This window comes from Dama dama, chromosome 1, assembly GCF_033118175.1.
Source record: "Dama dama isolate Ldn47 chromosome 1, ASM3311817v1, whole genome shotgun sequence".
NCBI lineage: Eukaryota > Metazoa > Chordata > Mammalia > Artiodactyla > Cervidae > Dama > Dama dama.
In genome coordinates this window covers 60559126-60582495 of record NC_083681.1, presented here as the reverse complement: position 1 = coordinate 60582495, position 23370 = coordinate 60559126, and the positions used below count along the sequence as shown (strand labels likewise).

The window sequence follows — 23370 nt, the reverse complement described above, 5'->3', positions numbered from 1 at the left end:
TCTAAACTAAGAGTTTTAGTATTTTCTACTTATTGTAATGACATATATTTAGATTAGTTTGTATCTTTTTTCTGTTTCATTTTTCTCCAATGTTACATCTCAGTCCTTCCAACTGGGATTACTTTCCTTTTGCCTAATATATGCCATTGTTTTAGTCGTTGGTATCAAACAGTTTTTACTTAGTTTATTTAAAATATTATTTTTATATTTTCTTTTATGAAGCAAATTTATTTTTCTTTCAAATTATTAATTTTCTTTTCATCTTTATGTAATGTGCTGAAAGTTCAAGTATGGGCCAGCCCATGTTGTGAATTCTCAATGAAGATTTTTTTCTTCCACCCAGAGAAAATGTTTGAGATGGTGTGTTTTACTTGCAACCACCTGAGAGTCATTCTCTCTGGTTTGTCTTTTCAATGAAATTTATCCTTTTGTGATTCTTGTTTTCTAAGAGGAGTTCTCCTGTTAGACTTCCCAGGGCTGGGCCCTGAAATTTGTTTCCTGCACCCTTTCTCTAAAGGCCATGGGAGCAGAAATTTGCTGGGTTTGGAAAACTCCCTCATAGTAAAATTCAGTTTTAGCACTCTACCTCTCTGGGTCTCTAGTATGTCTTGCTTTATTGCTAGGTCAGTGATATGTTCTAAAAGATTTTTTTTTAATGTATCACTTTTTTAGTCGTTTTGTCACATTTTCTGGTCTCAATCTAGTTTTTTCTTTGCCTTTAAATCACAATTCCCTGTGCTTCCTCAATGATTGAAACAATGAGTCTCAGAGCTTTAAGGGAAGGACAGATGTAGGCTGAAACCAAGAAGTCATTGCTAGGGGCCCAAATATGCCCTTATATTTAGATTGTGGTGAAGCAACATCTGGGCTTCCCTGATGGCTCAGAGGTAAAGAATACACCTGCCAGGACAGGAGATTCAAGGGACACAGGTTCAATCCCTGGGTCAGGAAGATCCTCTGGAAGAGGACATGTCAACCCATCCCAGTATCCTTTCTGGGAAAATCACATGCAGAGAGGAGCCCGGTGGGCTACTATCCATGGGTCACAAAGAGTCAGACACAACTGAGCACACAGAAGCAATAGTCTAGAAAGTTGAGGGGTTTTTGTTGTTGTTTTTGTTTTGTTTAGGAGATAAAGGAGGAGTTCTTAAAAATACCAAAGGCTGTGGTTTGGGTAGCCTGAGCCAGGGTCTAGATGAATGATGTGTCTAAGATTCAGGGTACAGCGTCGTGAGGGCCATCATGGAGCCAAGGGTGGAGGGGTCGCACAGAGACAAATAAGCCCAGCGTAGGCCAAGGGAAAAAATGTGAGTTATGCTAACTGTAGGCTTTTCTTCAGAGGCTCAGAACGGGCAGAGGCTAAAACCAAGAGAAGCAGAAAGGATAACTTACTTCTCAGCTGGAGGTGGATAGGTGTCAGCAGGTTGCCCAGTAGCCAACGAGGAGAAGAGGCACAGTTCTTAAAAATCAAGGCCAAGTACCACAAATAGACCGTGAAGGGCTTCCCTAGTAGCTCAGATGGTAAAGAATCTGCCTGCAATGCAGGAGACCTGGGTTTGATCCCTGGGTTGGGAAGATCCCCTGAAGTAGGAAATGGCAGTCCTTCCTAATATCCTTGCCTGTAAAATTCCATGGACAGAGGTGCCTGGAAGGCTACAGTCCATGGGGATCGCAAAAAGTCGGACATGACTGAGCGATTAAATTCTCCTCTATAGACTGTGAACCCCTTTTCCCAATGGTACATGGTGTTTTGAACTTTCATCCATACCCAGAGATCACACTGAGGAAGGGGAAAGGAAGGGCATATCCTTGAAAAGAAATAAAGTTTTGATAAGTTTAAATGTTTAATTTGATTAAATATGTATCAAAAAATACAGTGCTAAAAATAAAGCAACAAAAAAAAGGCTTTTCCAACTTTGCAGAAACAGGGGACACTTCTAATTGGAATATCAAGATTCCCTCCCACCTAAGGGTGACAGGGATGCCTCATAAAGAAGTGTACTTTCTTGGAAAGAGAGAAAAAGGTAATTATGGTAGACTTCACATATACTGTGCTTATATATATTTTTCAATATAGTATACAGGTAGAGTAATTCAGTTAATTAATTAATTGACTTAAATGGTGAATGGTAGTTATATTAGGAAACCCAAGTTAATCATGTTCCTTTTAACACATACCTTTTAAAACAATAACATTTTGACTGTGTGTGTTAAGTTACTTCAGTCTTGTCTGACTCTTTGTGACCCTATCGATGGACTGCAGCCTTCTGTCCGTGGGATTCTCCAGGCAAGAAGAGTGGGGTGGGTTGCCATGTCCTCCTTCAGGTGATCTTCCTGATGCAGGGATCGAACCTGAGTCTCATATCTCCTGCATTGGCAGGGGGGTTCCTTACCTCTTTACCATAGTGCCATCAATAGTCTAGAATTTGACAACTAAATGATCTTGGGAATGAAAATAGATTACCTCACAGTTCTCTAGGCATTTAAACAGGAACAGTAGATTTGGGGTGGAAGAAGTCCCTATAGTCCAACAAAACCCTGACTTTGGCTTGCAAACCAAACAGAAAGGACTAAGGCAACTAAATTAGATAAAATGATACAAATTGACCATGCATTTCAAAATGACTCAGCCTAAGAGTCCTCTTATTTCTTGAAATGTTTGCAGAAGAGGAAAAAAAAAATATTTACCAAGCAGGGAACAGACTTTGTTCTCAGTCAAATAAAATTCACTCTACTTGACTTCAAGTTTGAATTCATCTAATATGACGGATTTCAACATAATTGACTTTTTAAGCAAAAAGATGATTTTATTCATTTGTAATTAGGCAAACTTAATTTTTCCTTGGAAAGACTACATATAAATAGACTGTAATTAGGAAATGTGACATTCATCTTGTGGGGTTCAGAACACTTTGATCACTGTAAGTGTATATGTTAATTTTATTCCAGATTTAATCTACTGGCTTTATTACTTATCTAACCACTATTTATTATATATTTAGGCAATGGAGACAGAGCAAGGAAAGAGAGATATGATACCTACCTTCATGGAGCTTACAGTTTAAGATGTATGAGGCTGTGTGTCAAAAAGAAAAGAACCAAATATATTCTTTGCCAAATAAATATATTTGGGGAATACTCCATAAAACAGAGTGAGATGAATGAGATGATAAGGTTTAAACAAATTCAGATGTTTCAGTTGTAGAATTTGGTTACTTTGCATTCATTCATACATTTATTTATTCATTCATGTATTATTCAAATATCCCTGGTGGCTCAGATGATAAAGAATCTAACTGCAATGCAGGACATTTGGGTTTGATCTCTGGGTCAGGAAGATTCCCTGGAGAACAGAATGTCAACCCACTCCAGTATTCTTGCCTGGAGAATCCCATGGACAGAGGAACCTGGCTGGCTCCAGTCCAAGAGTCAGACAGGACTTAACAACTCACACTTTCACTTCCAAATATATTCTTCTTTGCCAAACAGATTTAGTTTAAGATGATGTTTGGGTTGTGAAACCACTTTTCATACATTCTTCCTTTTTTCATGTTGACTAGAGATATTTTATACAGAAGCAAAAAAAAAAAAAAAAAAAAAATCCAAGTTAATTCAGTTCTGTATTTCCAGAATGGTGTTTCTCCTAAAGGGAAAAAACTTACGTGTAGTAACATAACACAAGTTGTTCATGCATTTAAAAAATTGACATCTTTCCTCTTTATTAAAATAAGACATTAATTAGAATCATCTGGAACATCTTAGGTGCCCAATACATGATGATGAATGTTTGATGAATGAATAAAAGATTAAAGGTATAAACAAGTGTGCTTATTTTTAAAATATATACAGAAATGACTCTTCCCGTTCACTGATTATCAATTTTCTTGTCATTCTTTCTGAAGGAATTTGATTGGCCAATAGAAGGACTGCTTCTTCCAAACAGTCCTCCCATGAAGAAACCCATCCATAAGGCACCAGAGCATTATGTCCCTGTGAGACTCAGAGTTTTGCGGAATGGCGACAAGAACAAAGCCAGGGCCCTTGTTATTATCAGCCCAGACATCTCACCTGGGCGGAAGATGCAGTAAGAACAACTTGTTCATATTTCTCATCAGGCATACTTTCTAATTTCTACAGATTTTAGTTGTCTTGATTACAGGAGATTCCCCCCCCCCCACCCCCCGCGCCGGGAAAATTCTATGTTTATTCTATTAAGAGGTTTCTGTATTGATATCTGAAAGTGTCAACTACCAATTGGCACTTGTCGTCTGCCTCTACAAGGATTAAATCCTGAGTGACTGCAGTTGCTGACTTTCAACACTCTGTGAAAGGAGTTCAGGGTGGAGAGCAGAAACGAGACACTCTGTGCTCTGGGTAAAACTGGCCCATCAGGTCTGCGGATAGATATTTTCAGGAGACGATTTTATGAGCGTAATTCTTGTATCACCTCATATCTAGAAGAGCACTAAAATCGTTCATAATGACATCTGCTCCTCATGACTAGCTATAACCTTCTGCAAAAAAATATGTGCTTGATTACAGGTACTCTTCCTTCACCAGAATCCCATATAGACTGACCTGTCCCCCTACCTCTTTGGAGCAGTTTCTCAGATATCTGAGATGCCGTCTCCTGGCCTATCATCCTCATTTTACCCTAAATAAAACTTAGCTCACAACTCTCAGGTTGTGCTTTTTTTTTTTCAAGTAGGCAGAGGTAAAAATAGATACTAAGATTCATTTAGTGTCTTTATTTATTTAATTTCGTTTTGGCTGTGTTGGGTCTTTGTTGCTGCCGGTGGACTTTCTCTAGCTGCGGAGAGCAGAGGCTGCTCCTCGTTGTGGTGTGCAGGCTTCTCATCGCGGTGGCTCCTCTGTTGGCAGAGCACAGACTCTAGGCATGTGGCCTTCAGTAGTTGCAGCTTTCAGGCTCTAGGGTGCGGGCTCGGTGGTTGAGGCACCCAAGCTTAGTTGGTCTATGGCCAGATTCACTTAGTTCCTATATCAGGAACTGAATTTGAGCACTATTGATTTCAGGCTGGCCATGGGAGAATATAATGAGTTGCGAATAAATAGCTCTGATGAAAAAAGTTGTCTGATCAGTATCTATTTTGAATTAGCATTGTTATTTGCATTCATTAATGTATTTTGAAATAACTGAGCTTGTTAATTGCTTCTTAAATATAATTTTATAATTTCTTATCTAAGTTTGTATTTAGTTATTGTTTACATTATTTATTTAAGTTATTATTACAGACAATTCTTTAGATTTACACCTTTGGAATATTTAATAAACAAGCATTTGCTAAGTTGCTAAGTCACTTCAGCCGTGTCCGACTCTGTGAGACCCCATAGATGGCAGCCCACCAGGCTCCCCCATCCCTGGCATTCTCCAGGCAAGAGCACTGGAGTGGGTTGCCATTGCCTTCTCCAATGAATAAGCATAGCTTTACATAATCTATATTCTTGCTTTGAAATAGCATTTTAAAAGTGTACCATTCTAGAAAAGCATCAATTTCCACTTTAACTTATGTTACAAGGTTGGTCTAAAATCTTCTGAAACAGCCAGTGTTTCTCCAACATTAGAGAAAAGTCACCTGCTATATTTTCATAATATTTTATGACAAAAGAAATCACAGATCAGTGCAAACTCTGATGTAAAGAATGAGTTAAACACATTGTTTCTAATATTATTAGCAGTGATATTACCTCTTGACCTTTCTTTTGATATGTTTAGAATATTTGAGGCTGCTGATAATAGTTTAATATTACTTTCTTCACATTGATTAAAGATACTTCATACATCGCTGAACAATGAGTAACATTCAGATTGGCTGTCCACTGAACTGCCTGTATAGATGATAAAGTAAAAAATTAATCTTGACTAAAGTAAAGTCAACCCTGAAATTGAAATCTTTGACGCATTCATTTCATAATTAGTTCATTCTACTAAAATGTGAAATGTGAGGGTAATGCTCCTCAAGTATATATGACTTTTTTTTAAGATGAAAAACTAACAAATAATTTCTGTCCTTTCCTATCTTTAACTGTGTCTCAAAATTATATACAGATTTGATCTGACCAATTTATGTTTTTAAATACATGGTTCAATCTGGTGATACAGACATAATTTTAGAGATTTATTACTTTGGACAGCTATTCTAGTAAAGAGTATGTGAAACTCTCTGCTATGTTCATGGAAGAGTGTGTCCTGGTTAATCAAATATTCACTTTGTTCTCTACATGAATTACTGGAGTGGGTTGCCATTTCTTTCTCCACTACATGAATTAATTATTCCTAAATGATTAAAATACGCTGGCATACACTTGACATTAAAACTCTACTGAATATCATTTAATTTTTCTTCACTGATTCAGAAAATTCTCTTCAGGATCATCAATAGGATTCCTCTAACTTCTCTCCAAGCTGCATGTAGGTGCTGGTAACAGAAGATTTAATAAGGAGTGTTTTGGCTAACATTACAGGGTGACTGTGTTGCCCGGCTCCAGAGGGCACTGTTCATATATTTTCTGTGAATAGTATCCCAGAGTTGTGCAAGGTGGAAGTCCTGCTGTGCTACTTTTAATATATCCATGCAACATGTCTCTTCTGAAAGAAATAAATGCCAATGACATGTAAGCATACATTACTTGCATTAACCTGAGACTTAATTATAAGAGAGTTGGGCTGTTTACTGTCTTCACCAGCAAAATCGGGTTAGAATGATGAAACATAGATACATTTTAATTGAATTCTGCTCTGAAGTGAAATGAAAGTCGCTCGGTCATGTCTGACTCTTTGCCACCACGTGGATTGTACAGTAGATGGAATTCTTCAGGCCGGAATACTGAGTGGGTAGCCGTTCCTTTTTCCAGGGTATCTTCTCAAACCAGGGATCAAACCCAGGTCTCCCACAATGCAGGCAAATTCTTTACCAGCTGAGCCATCAGGGAAGCCCAAATTCTGCTCTGGTAGCATGCTATTCTTTAATTGTTTACTATTTCATTTTAGACAGCTTTGAGGGGGCTTTTGTTGTTGGTTCCTCCATCTACAAAGGAAGATCATACAGATCGTGAATTGTCACGATCTTAGTAACAAGATCTTCTCCATTAGTTCTTGATAACAGTGTCAAGTTCATATAAATTAAGAATTGTGATTTCTTATGTCTCAGGTAAACTTCATCTCTCAGAACCTTAAACAAGGAAAATTTTATAATTTTAAAATATAAATATTTTAGTGAATTGTTAAAGGAAAGGCTCAGCATAAGTTATTAACTTTACATATTATATAATTTCAATGTGTAGAGATATTACTTATTAGTAAGTTAGGATTCTCTCAAACTCCTTAATATAGCTTTTAAGACCCTTTATGACCTGTTTCCATATATTTGTCTAGCTCTTTATCACCACTACCCCCAATTCTCATTCCTAAATCCTCTCAACTTCCAACACCTCTCATTTGCCTTATTAATAAAGGTATATTGAGAATGAGGTTGGACTTCATTTCTGGTTGTTGACTCTAAACTTGACATCCCATCCCCACCCCTGAGTTACCTGTAGCTTCTCTGAACCCCGTTGCTCTGACTACTTTGGGCTTTTCACCAGGGTTGCTTCTGCCATTATCTGTGCTGTGATTATCTGCTTATGTCTTCATCCATGAGAGAGAGAACAGGACCGGTGTGTTATTCATCCATATATGTGCTGTCTGCTATGGTCATGGAACTGTGTGTCTCAGTTAATCAATTATTAAGCTGTTTTATTCACCGTATGATTCAAGGCTCACAAATTTAGTGCTGGTTGAATGAGTAAATGAATTAATGGTTGACTACTCTTGATTAGACTTTCTTGGTGGCTCAGACAGTAAAAATCTCCTGAAATGCAGGAGACTTTGGTTTGATCCCAGGGTCAGGAAGATACCCTGGAGAAAGGAATGGCTACCCACTCCAGTATTCTTGCATGGAGAATTCAACTGACAGAAAAGCCTGGTTGGCTATAGTCCATGTGGTAGCAAAGAGTTGGACATGACTGAGTGACTAACATAACATTTTATATTTGTTAAATTTCAAATCAATGAATGAATGAATAGCTATATTTAAACACCATATCTTTCATTTAATATAATATGAAGATTCTAAAACTACAGAACACTGTCTTACCTAAAAATTTGAACAATGTGTATTCCAGTTCTTTTTCTATGATCATCATTATTGATTTATCATTAAAAACATTTTAGGTTTGGATTGATACTGAAACAGTATCTGAGTAACGTGAATAAACATATGAATATGAACAGTGTATGACTAAAATATCAAAGGCAAAATGAATGTAATCTTTGCATTTTCTTCAAAGTTGATAATTCACATCTTGAGTGTTCAACATTATTATAAAAGGATTCAGATATTGAAAGTTTATTTTCTTATATAAATTATTCAAATTATTATTATATAATATTAAATTATTAGAATATTATAGTATTAAATTATACTTATATAAAATAGTATAAATGTTTGTGAAGTTTAATATTTAATTGTGATAGTATTTGAAACCCTATTTTTTAAGAAAGGCATATTTTTTAGGGTCAGTTCAGTTCAGTTGCTCAGTCGTGCTTTGACTCTGCAACCCCATGGCCTGCAGCACACAAGTCCTCTCTGTCCATCACCAACTCCTGGAACTTGCTCAAACCCATGTCCATCGAGTCAGTGATGCCATCCAACCATCTCATCCTTTGTCATCTCCTTCTCCTCCTGCCTTCAATCTTTCCCAGCATCAGGTCTTTTCTAAAGAATCAGTTTTTCACATCAGGTGGCCAAAGTATTGGAGCTTCAGCTTCAGCATCAGTCCTTCCAATGACTATTCAAGATTGATTTCCTTTAGGATTGGCTGGTTTGGTTTCCTTGCTGTCCAAGGGACTCTCAAGAATCTTCTCCAACACCACAGTTCAAAAGTATCAGTTCTTCAGAGCTCAGCTTTCTTTAGGGTCCAGCTGTCACATCTATACCTGACTACTGGAAAGACCACAGCTTTGACTAGACAGACCTTTGTTGGAAAAGTAATGTCTCTGCTTTTTAATATGCTGTCTAGGTTGGTCATAGCTTTTCTTTTGAGGAAAAAGCGTCTTTTAGCTTCAGAACTGCAGTCACCATTCACAGTGATTTTAGTGCCCAAGAAAATAAAGTCTGTCGTTGTTTCCACTATTTCCCCATATATTTGCCATGAAGTGATGGGACCGGATGCCATGATCTTAGTTTTTTGAATGTTGAGTTTTTAGCCAGCTTTTTCACTCTCCTCTCTTACTTCATCAAGAGGCTCCTTAGTTCCCTTTCACTTTATGTCATAAGGGTGGTGTCATCTGCATATCTGAGGTTATTAATATTTCTCCAGCAGTCTTGATTCTAGCTTGTGCTTCATCCAGCCCAGCATTTTTCATGCTGTACTCTGCATTATAAGTTAAGTAAGCAGGGTGACAGTATACAGCCTCGATGTTCCGCTTTTCCAATTTTGAACCAGTCTGTTTTTCCATGTTCCATGTCTAGTTCTAACTGTTGCTTCTTAACTGTTGGTTTTTTAGGGTAAATCATGATAAATTAAAACTTCATGATTTATTCACATACTATAACAAGCTGAATGATAATTGGCAGTGTATCCTGACATATCAGTCTAATCTTGGATTGTTTTTTCCAGATATGTTGGCCCTGAAAGGAAAGGGAAGGTGAAAAACTTTGTCACTAAATATTCTGATGCAGAAACAAACCAGACTGGATTTCACCAGCTTTTGGAGAGGTAAATAATAGCCTAAATGAAAAGGTATACTCCACTCAAGTGCCTGGATGATTATAGCACAAAATACATATGTACCTACATAAGAAAATAATTGTTGATATAATGATTCTGGAGTTTTTTCTGTGAAGTTTATAAGCTATTGTGAGTACATTATAATTAATATTCCGCCCCCCCAGAATTCTAGGTCTTGTGATTTTCTCCTAGTTTCTGAACTACCAACTCTATAAATGTAAATTTTTCCCATTAAAAATATTTCACAATTTTATAGCACTTTGGTTTGAATTTATTTGTATTGAGGACAGAGTAGTTGTCTATTTAAATCACTTTTTAAGTGTTAGTAATCTATATCATGTTTCTGAAGTACATTGTAATTTTTCTTTTGATCAGTATGTTTTTACCCAAATAAGAATTATTCCCATAGACTTTGATAACTGTTCAAAGGCAGAATATGTGATATAAGCTTTTTGCAAAATATGTCTTCTTCAATATGAGAGGGCAGTTGTACAGATTTTAAGGAAAATTATGCTAGCCTTCAGTAATTTAATAATTCACTATAGACAGTTTTGAGAATCTTTGTTGCTGGTGATTCTTCCGTCTGCAAAGCCTAAGGAAGATCTAACATAATAAGCATAATAATCCCCATTTAGAAATAATAGGTATAGACCATTTTGTTGATATCTCAATTTGCAGACAACATGGAGTATTGGAAAAACCAGTCTTGAGAGAGTGAAGTCGGAGATAAAACGCTGCTTTTCTGGATTATGTATAAATCAAAGCCACATGGTTATCAGTCCTAACTTCTGGTGTCAGAGTCAGAGGATTTCTTTTCTAGGACCTTTCCTCCCATGCAACAGAGAAATCCTGAACCACTCACTGAGCATCTCAGTCTGTTTCTTCCCTGTTATTCTATGATGATGCCCTCTCAGGAGGCCATATGCTGTAGTAAAAAGACCCAGAGAGTTTTAGGTTTGAATTTCAGCTTTTGAACTCACCAATTTTGTGACCTTGGGCACCAGGCTCAGTTGCATCATCCATAAAATGGGCTTCTCAGAAAAGGTGTGAGAATTCAGCAAGAGAGTAGATATGAAGTGCTTGCAGTGCATGGTCTGTTTTAACAATATGTTGCTGACTTTTATGTGTCAGATGCTTTGCAGGTATTCACACATTTAATCTGTACAATATCCCTGTAAGAGAAGTACTGCTCTGCCTACCTTTTACAAATGGGGAAAATTAGGCTCAGAGAAGTTAAGTAGTTTCTCCAAGGTTACAGAGCCTATTCATGAGAAGGCTAGAGTTTGAACCCAGTCAATTTGACTCCAAAGTCCACATTCCTTATTAGGCACTTAAGAGTCAGTTCCTTTCTTTTCTCTCCATTGATGCTGGCACGTGAACTAGCTAAAGGAATTCAACACAGAGGAAGCAACTAATCTCTAGCACAGCTACTCAGACCAGTTAAATTCAGCACTATTAAACTAGGGTTTCCAAGAACAGAAGGAAGAAAAATCTGCCAACTTCCTATTCAATCTCTTCTCCCAGTTGTCCTAAAACTGGATACTGCAGTAGTCCAAAATTCTCCCAGGAAAATGTGAGTGGGAGCAGGTTATGATGATGGTAACTCTCCTTAGGTCATGCTTGGATCTAGAGTAAGTGGCAGAATCTTTGGGCAGCATCCAGAGAAAATTAAGCAAATCTTTCAACTGGGGCTCAATCGTCTTACAGCCGCCCGCCCCCCCCATCCCTCCACCCCGACAACTCCTATGGATGAGAAACGTGGCCCAGGCCTCACCAATCCATCAGACTCCAGGGTTGTGACAGGAGAAGCAGAGACTTGAGTTCCCACTGGCTTATTTCTTTCTAAGACCTCTCAGAAAAATGGAAGCCTAATTACTGACTTAAATGTCTTTATGCCATCTAAGGAAATAAAGTTGAGAAATATTTTTCATACAGCTGGGTTTTCTTGATGAGCACAAAGTCACTTCTAACTCATTTACTATAGACTACATTTTAATAAAAAAACAGCATTCTTTCGGACATGCCCCATCATTCTGTCTAGCTCTTCTTCCTCTTCCCCGCAATTCTACCTCCTTACCTCTGCCGTAAATGACTGTATGAACTCCACCTCTCCACCTCGAGCACACCTTCCACTTTTCTGACAGTTCTTTTTCTAAAAAGCAGATCTGACTGCACCATTCCTCTGCCATAATACCCCCAATGGCTTTCTGATACTTATGGGATTGAGGTCACGTTCATTAGTCTGGCATCCTAAGTGGTTCCCAATTGTATCCTATCTTCTTTACCAGCTTTATCTGGTAAAGATATCCAGTGGATAAAGATAAAGCTTATCCACCTCCTGTCCACAAACCCAGCTCCAGCCATGTAAAACTTCTCTGCGTCCTAACTCTACTTGGTGAACTCCTGTTTATTCATCAAGGTCCACCCCTAAAGGTCATTTCCCTAGCTGAGGCTTCCCTGGAGGAATTCGTTGTTTTTCCTCTGTGTTCTCACAACACTCTGGCCAGGTGCCTGTGACAACTCCGTTAGTTCATATTACACTTCAGTTACCGACCAGTCTTTCCCCCTGACTAGAGAGGGAGCCCCCCCAGGAAACAGGGCAACTGTATCATTCATCTCGATATCCACAAGGCTGGCTCAGTGCTTGTTTGAGGGGGAAAAAAAAATCACAATTGAATGTTTAGCCTGGCGAAAAATTCCTATTTGAAAGGGACTTAAAGGGTTATTAGGAATCACTTCTGGTGGAGAGAGATGAGGACCTACTGGGTGATGGATGTAACTTTGGAGAAAGAGTAGAACTTCAACAGCAAAAGCTGAGTAAGGTGTTTTATATGGAAGCAAGAACAAGAGAAAAGACCCACAAATAGGAAAGTATAGGGGCATGTTGGGGCTTTCCTGGAGGCTCAGATGGTAAAGAATCTGCCTGCAGTGTGGGAAGAATCTGTCTGCAATGCGTGAGACTTGGGTTCAATTCCTGGATTGGGAACATCCCCTGGAGAAGAGTGCTGCTACCTACTCCAGTATTCTAGCCTGGAGAATTCCATGGGCTGTATAGCCCATGGGGTCGCAAAGAGTCAGACATGACTGAGTGACTTTCATTTCACAGGAGCATGTTGAGGAGTGAAAAGTCAATAATGATATATACATTTTTTTATTGCTTGTCGATCATGCTTGGCACTGTGCTAATAATAAGCACATTTCATAATCAACCCTTAATCATCACAACAACCTTGACAAGTAAGAAATTTAGGCTTAGAGGTTTTAAATAATTTGTCCAAGTCCTACACCTGAAGAGGGGGAATGAAATTCAAAAGGCATCTGATAGATTCCAGGACTGAGCTCTCAACTGTCCCACAGTCCTGTAGAACTAGTATAGTTAATGACCCACCTTGATTTCTTTGATTTACTCTCTTTTCTGCTGGAAACTTACCGCATGCAAGGTCAATTTTTGTGTCTATATTACAGGTGCACTGAAATTTTAAATTTACCTTCTGCAGCTCGGAGATTGTTCAGTGAAAAAGGGAAGGAAATCTTCACCCTAAAAGAACTTCAAAGAGATGAACTGGTAAAAACATGACCATGAAACTAGGAATATTAATATACTGGTACTATTAAAAGAAAAATATTTTTTATATGACTTCAAGCACCATCTTTTCCTCCTATTTTTTTTCTCACTATTATCTTAATTCAGCAACCATCAGAAGGTAATACAAATAGCTTATTGTTGCCTGCTTTCTATGTGTCAGGCATGATTTTCAGGGCTGTATATGACAGAACTCATTTAATGCTCATCACAACCACCTTATAAATAAATGACGGCAGAAACTGGAGAGAACCAAACTATTACCCACTTGTGATTTCTGCCCTGCTGTTTTAAGGAGGTAAATTCTATATTGTTTTTGAGGTTTTCAAAATGTGGTTATTTAACAATTTCTTCCTAAATGATAATTTCACCTTTTCAGAAAAAAAAATCATATCTAGCTTCTCATACACTATTTGAGTGCTTGGGTTTCCCAGGTGTCTTTGATCCCTGGGTCTGGAAGATTCCCTGGAGAAGGAAATGACAACCCACTCCAGTATTCTTGCCTGGAGAATCCCATGGATGGAGGAGCCTGGTGGGCTACAGTCTATGTGGTCACAAAAGAGTCAGATGCATCTTAGTGATGAAATGTTTCAACAACAATTTGAGTGATTGGAGAATGCTAAGAAGTGGAAGGACTTTAGTTGCCCGGCCTTTTCTCCCACTTACAGAATTTGAAGTATCAGTTCGAAAAGAAAACCCACTTTGATAGATGCCTGAAATTCTTTGAACAGAGAACCAAGCTTGTACCAAATTGTTAGAACTTGACTCAGCTCTGAATGTCAAGACCCCTTGAAAGAAGTACCCCTTGAAATTCAAAGTACCATTGACTAATATTAGAGGCAGCATGGCAGAGCAGAGAGCCTCTGTTCTTGGAGCTTGCTAGATTGTGTTTTGAATCCTAACTCTATCTCTGCCAAGTGTCTTGTTTGTTTCCTTCTAATATTTTTGTTTTTGCTGCTGTGCTTATTCAGTGTGTTATTTTGGAAAGAATTTAAGGTTGATGCAATAAAGCATACAATGCAAAAAGATAAATCTAATTTAAAGATAAGTCATTGAGGCCACCAGGGGGCAGAGGGAGCAGGAGTGAAAGGAGAATGGGATGGAATCAGGAGTGATTGTTAAAAGATCCTGCACATTTGTTAGAAATGAATCTGTCCAACTGTTTGGAGCCACCGACGTGGAGATTGAAACATGAACAATCACATAATTGAGTATGTCTGTGAGAGAAGAACCTTGTTGATCAGAAAGAAGATATTTTTCAGGAAACTTCCCCTGGGTCGACATAGAAAGTATGTGTGATTAGTGAGTGACCCCAAAAAGGCAGCATTGAGTTTCTTTTTTTTTTTAACCAAGTCTTTCTCAATATATTACTCTCACTTCGAACAAATATGTATTTATTTAAAGACATTTAGAAAGTACACATAAGCAAAAAGGAAAAGTATCATCTGTCATCTCAGCATCTAGAAATGTCCATTAACAGCTCAATGCATATACTACAAGTTCATTCATACCAGTGGTTGTTGGAGTTTTCTGTGAAGTTTTCTGTGAACTGACACTTCCTAATATTCACAGGCCATATGGAATCTATTGAAATATCAACTCTGCCACTGTAGCACAAAAGCAGTCACAGATATGCAAATGAGTGGGCATAGCTGTGTTCCAATAAAACTTTATTTACAAGAGCAGGCTGTGAGCAAGATTTGGACCTCAGCCCTCCCTGTAGCTCAGATGGCAAAGAATCTGCCTGTAATACAGGAGACCCAGCTTCGATCCCTGGGTCAGGAAGATTCCCTGGAGAAGGCAAAGGCAACCCACTCCAGTGTTCTTGCCTGGAGAATGCCATGGACAGTCCATGGAGTTGCAAAGAGTCGGACACAACTGAGCAACTTTCATTCATTCATCCATTCATTCATTCCCAGGTGGTGCCAGTGGTAAAGAACCAGCCTGTCAATGCAGAAGACGTAAGAAACATGGCTTTGATCCCTGGGTTAGGAAGATCCCTTGGAAAAGGAAATGGCAAACCACTCCAGTATTCTTGCCTGGAGAATCCCATGGGTAGAGGAGCCTGGCAGGCTACAGTCCATGGGGTCGCAAAGAGTCAGACAAGACTGAAGTGACTTAGCCTGGCATAGTTTACAAACCCCTGATTTATACCCATACGGAGAAGGCAGTGGCAGCCCACTCCAGCACTCTTGCCTGGAGAATCCCATGGACGAAGGAGCCTGGTAGGCTGCAGTCCATGGGGTCGCTAAGTCAGACACGACTGAGCGACTTCACTTTCACTTTTCACTTTCTTCCATTGGAGAAGGAAATGGCAGTGTTCTTGCCTGGAGAATCCCAGGGACGGGGGAGCCTGGTGGGCTGCCGTCTATGGGGTCACACAGAGTCGATCGTGACTGAAGCGACTTAGCATCCTTCCCCACATCCCTCCCTTCCTTCTTTCCTTTATATCCTCTGTTTTTTCTACAACTCCTTATTAATATTTTGAATTAATTAGAGATTCATAGAGATTCATAGTAAGTTGCAAAGATATATGGAGAAATACTTCTTTCAGTACGAAACCATAGAGATCCATCAACTTTGTTGTGTTTATCAATAGATTGTGCCTTTTTATCAATGAGCATTATTCCTTTTATCATTGAGTATGGTACCATAGTTTGTTTCACTACTCACTTATTGTAGGATGTTTTGATTGTTTCCAGTCTGGGGTATAATAATGCTGCTGTGAGCAATTGTATGAGATTAGAGAATTATTTCTTTGGTAGGTGTACGTTTCATGTGGTGAACACTGGATCAATCCTGACCTGTCCACTGCTCAGCAAAAGAAACAAATCTTCCTAAGGAACTTAGCATCAGATATTTCTAAAATTCAAACCTTCTGCAGTATGCGTAAGATAGAGGGTAAGCATTGGAATTATTTACCTTCTCTCTCTCTCTCTCTGTATATATATATACACAGAGTGGAAAAAAAAAAAAACCTTAATAATATGGCTTTTAAAAAAGAAATTTGCTTGTTTAAACAGGTCAGATTTCATCCCTACATCTTACTATTTCATATTAGACTAATTTTTTATTTAACAGAGTTGCAATTTTAATTCACACTGTACTTTGAATGTGCAAAGAAAACATACTTTTATTTTGTCTTTAACAAATTGGGCCTGCTTTGTGAGCCCCAGGTATACCCCCAACGAGGAAAACTTTAAATGTACTGTCAGGTTTACATTTGTCCCATCCGTTTAATTAAATAGGCCCTTTAGTGAAGGCTTTCAGTTTTCCCAGTCTCCAGACTCTCACTTTAGTTCTTCTCTAGCATGGAAGGAAGGAACTTGGGGTGCAGATCCTCTTGCTTTCTGGGCCGTGCTGGCTGAAGTCCATGGCTGAGTGACAGTGTCCCATTCTTCTGGCCCAGACAATGCTTTGGGTGGGGTAGTGCTTCCTACCTCCCTCCACCTCTCCTGTGCTCTCTGCAGCCTGGTTGTGGCTGGGTAGCCATCTCTGCAAACCTTGCTACAAAACCTCTTGACCCCTGGCTGGCAGCCACTTCTGCAAAGCTCCCCTGCATGGCTGTCAGTAAATCCTGAGTCATGGCTGCACCTCCCAGAAACCAGATCCAGCTTCACGTAGATTGAAGGGGTGAGGACAGCTCAAGAGGTAACTCATCACTGTGTCCTAAACAATGGGCAATGTCCTCAGTGTTTCCTCATCTAGCTAAGACACCTGTGGGAGGAAATCATGACACCTGGTGCTGGTTTTCCACCTTTGTATTCCACCACAGATTCCCTCAGGCCCAGAAATGGTAGAGTTCCTCCAGCTCAACTCTGAGATGAAAACTTTGATGAGTTAAATGGGAGCTAAAGGCATTTAGAGGAAAAAAAAAAATCCTGACTCATGACAGTGTCATCCTGACTGGCATGGCCATAGTCTTGTGCTTGAATGTCAAAACTGTATTTGTACTTATGTTTTCCTCTTGTAATGTTGCTCATTTCCTCATGGTCGTCCATCTTTCCTGAAGGTTACCCCAGGACCAGGACAAATATGCTATACATAGAAAGGAAAAAGAGAAAATTCATTAATATAGTTTAAAATAGTATCTTATTGCATATATTGAACACCGTATATTAAACTTTGCATGTGTCTCTTAAGGCATTGGGAACTTTCACTGAATTGTCTGGAATCCCAGAGAGTGATCTAAAGGCATATATCTAGATAATGTAACCCATTTGAATAGTTACAATTTACAATAGCCAGCTTATTTTTGGAAAGACCTATTTTTAGCACTTTTGACTGAAAATATTTTGAGAGAAAAGAATCTACAAAAATTAAATTAAGTGAAATTCAATTTATTAGTTTAAAGAGCAGCTATCAATTATACTTAGAATGTATTCTCTTAGACACAACAGCTGGAAAGTTTCTGCATTTTTGTTTTAACACGTGTTTTCAAAATCCTAATGCTCTGAGATCATAACTAATATGTCCTTGCAATTTGTGCATTTCTGTTCAGCTCTTGTTTTAGAAGTCCAAAGTGACATTGTGTCTGGAGCCAAGCTTGCTGTGAGGAAACCAATTTTTGGAAAAGAGAAGCAAATTATAGAACCAGAGGAAAAGCAAATGCAAAAAAATACTTTAACATTAGAAAATGGTTCCAGTGAAATTCTGTGAGTAATCAGTGTGGCCAGAAAAGCTACCTGTTCCTATTTGAACTTAGCTCATTAGCTCAGTAACAGCTCAGAGCCCATGCGGGGAACCCATGTCAAGTTTGTGAAACTAATGGCATTTGAAGAGCTAGTATTAATTAGTTTCCGGGCAAAAGGATAGAGCTGGAGCTTCAGTGTTCAACCATCACAATGATCTACTTTCAATAATTCTGTTATGATGCTACAATTTTTTAATTTATTTTTTTATTGAGGGATAATTGCTTTACAGAATTTTGTTGTTTTCTGTCAAACCTCAACATGAATTAGCCATGGGTATACATACATCCCCTCCCTTTTGAACCTCCCTCCCATCTCCCACCCCATCCAACCCCTCTAGGCTGACACAGAGCCCCTATTTGAGTTTCTTAGCCATACAGCAAATTCCCATTGGCTGTCTATTTTACAAGTTTCCATGTTACTCTTTCCATACATCTCACCCTCTCCTCCCCTCTCCCCATGTCCACAAGTCTATTCTCTATGTCTGTTTCTCTATGTCTGAAATTCTTCAGTACCATTTTTCTAGATTCCATATATATGTGTTAGAATACAGTATTTATCTTTCTTTTTCTGACTTACTTCATAGGTTCTAGGTTCATCCACCTTATTAGAACTGACTCAAAGGTGTTCCTTTTTATGGCTGAGTAATATTCCATTGTGTATATGTACCACAACTTCTTTATCCATTGATCTGTTGATGGACATCTAGGTTGCTTCCATGTTCTAGCTATTGTAAATAGTGCTGCAGTGAACAATGGGATACATGTGTCTTTTTCAGTTTTGGTTTCCTCAGGGTATATGCCTAGGAGTGGGATTGCTGGGTCATATTGTGGTTTTATTCCTAGTATTTTAAGGAATCTCCATACTGTCTTCCATAGTGGCTGTATCAATTTTCATTCCCACCAACAGTACAAGAACATTCCCTTTTCTCCACACCCTCTCCAGCATTTATTGTTTGCAGACTTTTTGGTGATGGCCATTCTGACTGGTGTGAGGTGATATCTCATTGTAGTTTTGATTTGCATTTCTCTAGTAATGAGTAATGTTAAGCATCTTTTCATGAGTTTGTTAGCCATCTGTATGTCTTCTTTGGAGAAATGTCTGTTTAGGTCTTTTTCCCCCTTTTTGATTGGTTTGTTTGTTTTTCTGGCATTGAGTTGTATGAGCTGCTTGTATATTTTGGAAATTAATCCTTTGACAGTTGTTTCATTTGCTATTATTTTCTCCCATTCTGAGAGTTGTCTTTTTACCTTGCTTTTGGTTTTCTCTGCTGTGCAAATCTTTTTAGTTTAATCAGGTCCCACTTCTTTACTTTTGTTTTTATTTCCATTAATCTAAGAGGTGGGTCATAAAGGATCTTGCTTTGATTTATGTCATCGAGTGTTCTGTGTATGTTTTTCTCTAAGAGTTTTATAGTTTCTGGTCTTACATTTAGGTCTTTAATCCATTTTGAGCTTATCTTTGTGTATGGTGTTAGGAAGTGTTCTAATTTCATTCTTTTACATGTAGCTGTCCAGTTTTCCCACACCATTTATTGAAGAGGCTGTCTTTACCCCATTGTATATTCTTGCCTCCTTTGTCAGATATAAGATACCCAAAGGGTGCATGGGTTTATTTCTGGGCTTTCTATCTTGTTCCATTGGTTTATGTTTCTGTTTTTGTGCCAGTACCATACTGTCTTCAGTACAATCTGAAGTCAGAAAGGTTGATTCCTCGAGCCCCATTCTTCTTTCTCAAGACTGCTTTGGCAATTCGGGATCTTTTGTGTTTCCATATGAATTGTGATTTTTTTTTGTTCTAGTTCTGTGAAAAATGCCATTGGTAATTTGATAGGGATCACATTGAATCTGTAGATTGTGTTTGATAGTATAGTCATTTTCACAATATTGATTCTTCCTACCCAGGAACATGGAATATCTCTCCATCTATTTATGTCATCTTTGATTTCTTCCATCAATGGCTTATAATTTTCTTTGTACAGTTCCTTAGGTAAGTTTATTCCTAGATATTTAATTCTTTTTGTTCAATGGTGAATGGGATTGATTCTTTAATTTCTCTTTCTGATTTTTCACTGTTAGTATATAGAAATGCAAGTAATTTATGTATATTAATTTTGTATCCTGCAGCTTTGCTAAATTCACTGATTAGTTCTAGTAATTTTCTGATATTATCTTTAGGGTTTTCTATGTACAGTATCATGCCCTGCAAACAGTGAGAGCTTTACTTCTTTTTTTTCCAATCTGGATTCCTTTCATGTCTTTTTCTTCCTAGATTGCTTTAACTAGGACTTCCAGACCTATGTTGAATAATAGTGGGGAAAGTGGGCACCCTTGCCTTGTTCCTGATCTTAGGGGGAATGCTTTTAGTTTTTCACCATTGAGAATAATGTTTGCTGTAGGCATATCATGTATGGCCTTTACTATGTTGAGGTAGATTCCTTCTATGCCCATTTTTTGAAGAGTTTTAATAATTAAGGAGTGCTGAAATTATGAACAACCCAATTACAAGCACTGAAATTAAAGCTGTGATCAAATATCTCCCAAAAAACAAAAGCCCAGGACTAGATGGCTTCACAGGAGAATTCTATCAAACATTTAGAGAAGAGATAATGCCTATCCTTCTAAAACTCTCTCAAAAAATTGCAGAGGAAGGAACACTTCCACACTCATTCTATTAGTCCACCATCACCCTGATACCAAAACCAGATAAAAGACAACACAGAAAATGAAAACTATAGGCAATATCACTAATGAACATAGATGCAAAAATCCTCAACAAAATTTTAGCTAACAGAGTTCAGCAACACATCAAAAAGCTCATACATCATGATCAAGTTGGGTTTATTCCAGGGATGCAAGGATTATTCAGTATACACAAATCAATCAATGTGATACACCATGTTAACAAATTGAAAGATAAAAACCACATGATAATCTCAATAGATGCAGAAAAAGTCCTTGACATTACTATTTTTAAAAAGACTAGAATCTTAGAACTGGGGACGTTTATTTGAGGAATTCATCATGTTTGGTTTCCATCAGCATGGACTTTAGGAGCAATTGTGTTTCTTCCTTATTGGAGATTCCAGCTGAATGTATGATAATGTAAGTTACCATCCTGGATTGCTGGAATAGCTTTCTGGTTGGTTTCTATCTCCATAATCTCCTTCCAATTCACCTTGAAGTTTCATCTCTGGACAATCACCTTTCTAAAGCACAATCCTTTTTATACAGTTCTTCAATGGCTACCTACTGCAGACAGAAAACATTGTGTAGTCTGCAATTCCAAGTCCTCCTGGCCCTCATCCAGGCCCGTGTTAACCCTCATTCATGCCCACATGCCCATCTCCTCTACATACTTCTTCTGTCTGCCATGTGAACCCCAAGCTCCAGCTCAGCAGCTGCAAGCTGTCAGCTGAACATTGCCTACTCCACTGATGTGCTGCTGATCACATACTCATTTCTCTCCAACTGAGGCACCTTGACATGCCCCATCCTCACTGGTTGATATCGTTGAAATCAATCATGACAATGATTGTGCTAGCAATGTACTTATCAGATCCTTACCCTCTCCCTCACCAACAACTACCAACTTGGGAATCCTTGAGGGGAGAAACTGTCACATGTGTTCTGCGAAAACCAGGGAAACTGACTTTTGTCATCATTTACTGAATAAATGAAGGAATCATTGAATGAGTTTCCAAATTATGAAACCAGAAATTACCATTGTAGTAATTGAAAATTAATTTATACATCATTGCTACCCACTGTTTTAAAAGATTGTTTCTGTGCTCATGTATAAGAATATTAACTTTTATGTCAGTAATCAAACTTCCTCATTTTTGTGGGTAATTCATCTGGTCCTACATCCTGACACTAAAAAGGCCCCAGAAAGGAAAACCTTTCACAGAGAGAGTGATTTGACTTATATGATATCTTGCTCAATCGTAAGGGAATGGGCCACAAACTTTCCTAACATCCCCTCTTGTTGTTCTTCTAAAGAATGTGTCATTTAGCCTCTGAGTTATTATACTGTATTTTGGAAAAATAAACAGAAAATAAGAAAAAAGAAATGATATCTTTGAGAGCAGAGATTCTTGTCCTGATTCATAGATTTCATCAAGGCCTGGAATCCTTGATCTAAAAATGGTTGAGTCCATTCGACAACATAACGCAGAAGCATGGTAACTATACCTAGTAATATCGCACTGTGTATTTGAAAGTCATTAAGAGAGCAGATCTTAAAGTTATTATAAGAAAAACAATTTGTAACTATCTGCAGGGATGGATGTTAACTACATGTATTTGTGATCATTTCACAATACATACAATTATCAAATCATTATGTTGTACACCTGAAACTAATATAGTGTTACATGTTATACCTCAGGTTTAAAAAAAAATGATGTAGGAATGTCCTGTACATTCTAGGCAGGATCTTTTAATCCAGTCTTTTCTCCTAATTGACAGGGAGATCACTATTTCACAAGACAGCCTGTTTTAATGTTGAAATGGTGATTTAGAATGTCTCTATTCTATGAGTTCACCTGTTTAAAGTATTTGGAACTCATTGTCATTAATCTTCTGGGTTGTATATTTTCCAGGCTAAGTTTCACTTGTTCTTTGAACTATTTCTGATCACTCAAACCCCTATCATCTTATATTAAGTAAACACAAAATTTCCCTAGCCTTTCTTACATAATGTTTGTATGGAGATTTTCACATATTTAAAAAGAGGAAAATAATTTAAGGAGGGACATCTGTCAAGCAAGAGGCTAGAATGTAAATCTGGAAGGAACTCTTTTGATAGTTGGGTTCGGTGAAAAGATTTCTGATGAGAAGTAAAAGAAACAAAGTGGAAAAGAAATTCTGAGGGCATTAACCTCTGTGTTGATGCTTTGTGGAAGAAAAGACCTTCAGAGCCTGGAGTTTAAAGAGAATGTTCTCATTTCTTCAGTGCCTTGTATCCCGGCCCTAGTCATTTCTTAAGCCTTAATGTACTAACTTTCCCTTCACTAATTATATGCCTGTCACACCAGTTTCTTTCTGTTCCTAATGAGCCATGTATGTTCTTGCTTTGGAGCCTTTCCACTTGTTCTAGAGTGTTGTCCCTTCAGGTACTGATGTGACTGGCTCCTTCCCATTGTCCCAGTCCCAACTCTAACATCATTTCTCAGAGGTGCCTTCTCTGACTCCATTGCTAAAGTAGGTCCTACCTGACCCTGCCCAATTTCTATCACAATTTCCTGTTTTATTCCACCTGTAACACTTATATTGCTTGTTTATTCATTTATATGTCTATTATCTC

The 23370-nt window shown here is 38.1% G+C and overlaps 1 protein-coding gene across 1 annotated transcript in view; it reads left to right on the top strand.

The window, feature by feature from the left end:
* The window catches only part of DCDC1 (doublecortin domain containing 1), a 455120-nt gene that overhangs the window by 358544 nt on the left and 73206 nt on the right, over positions 1–23370 (top strand). Inside the window, exons 21-24 of the mRNA XM_061149231.1 lie at positions 3903–4084; positions 13255–13354; positions 16138–16273; positions 17874–18027. Of these exons, the coding sequence (XP_061005214.1) occupies positions 3903–4084; positions 13255–13354; positions 16138–16273; positions 17874–18027 (572 nt within the window). The remainder of the gene's footprint in view (positions 1–3902; positions 4085–13254; positions 13355–16137; positions 16274–17873; positions 18028–23370) is intronic.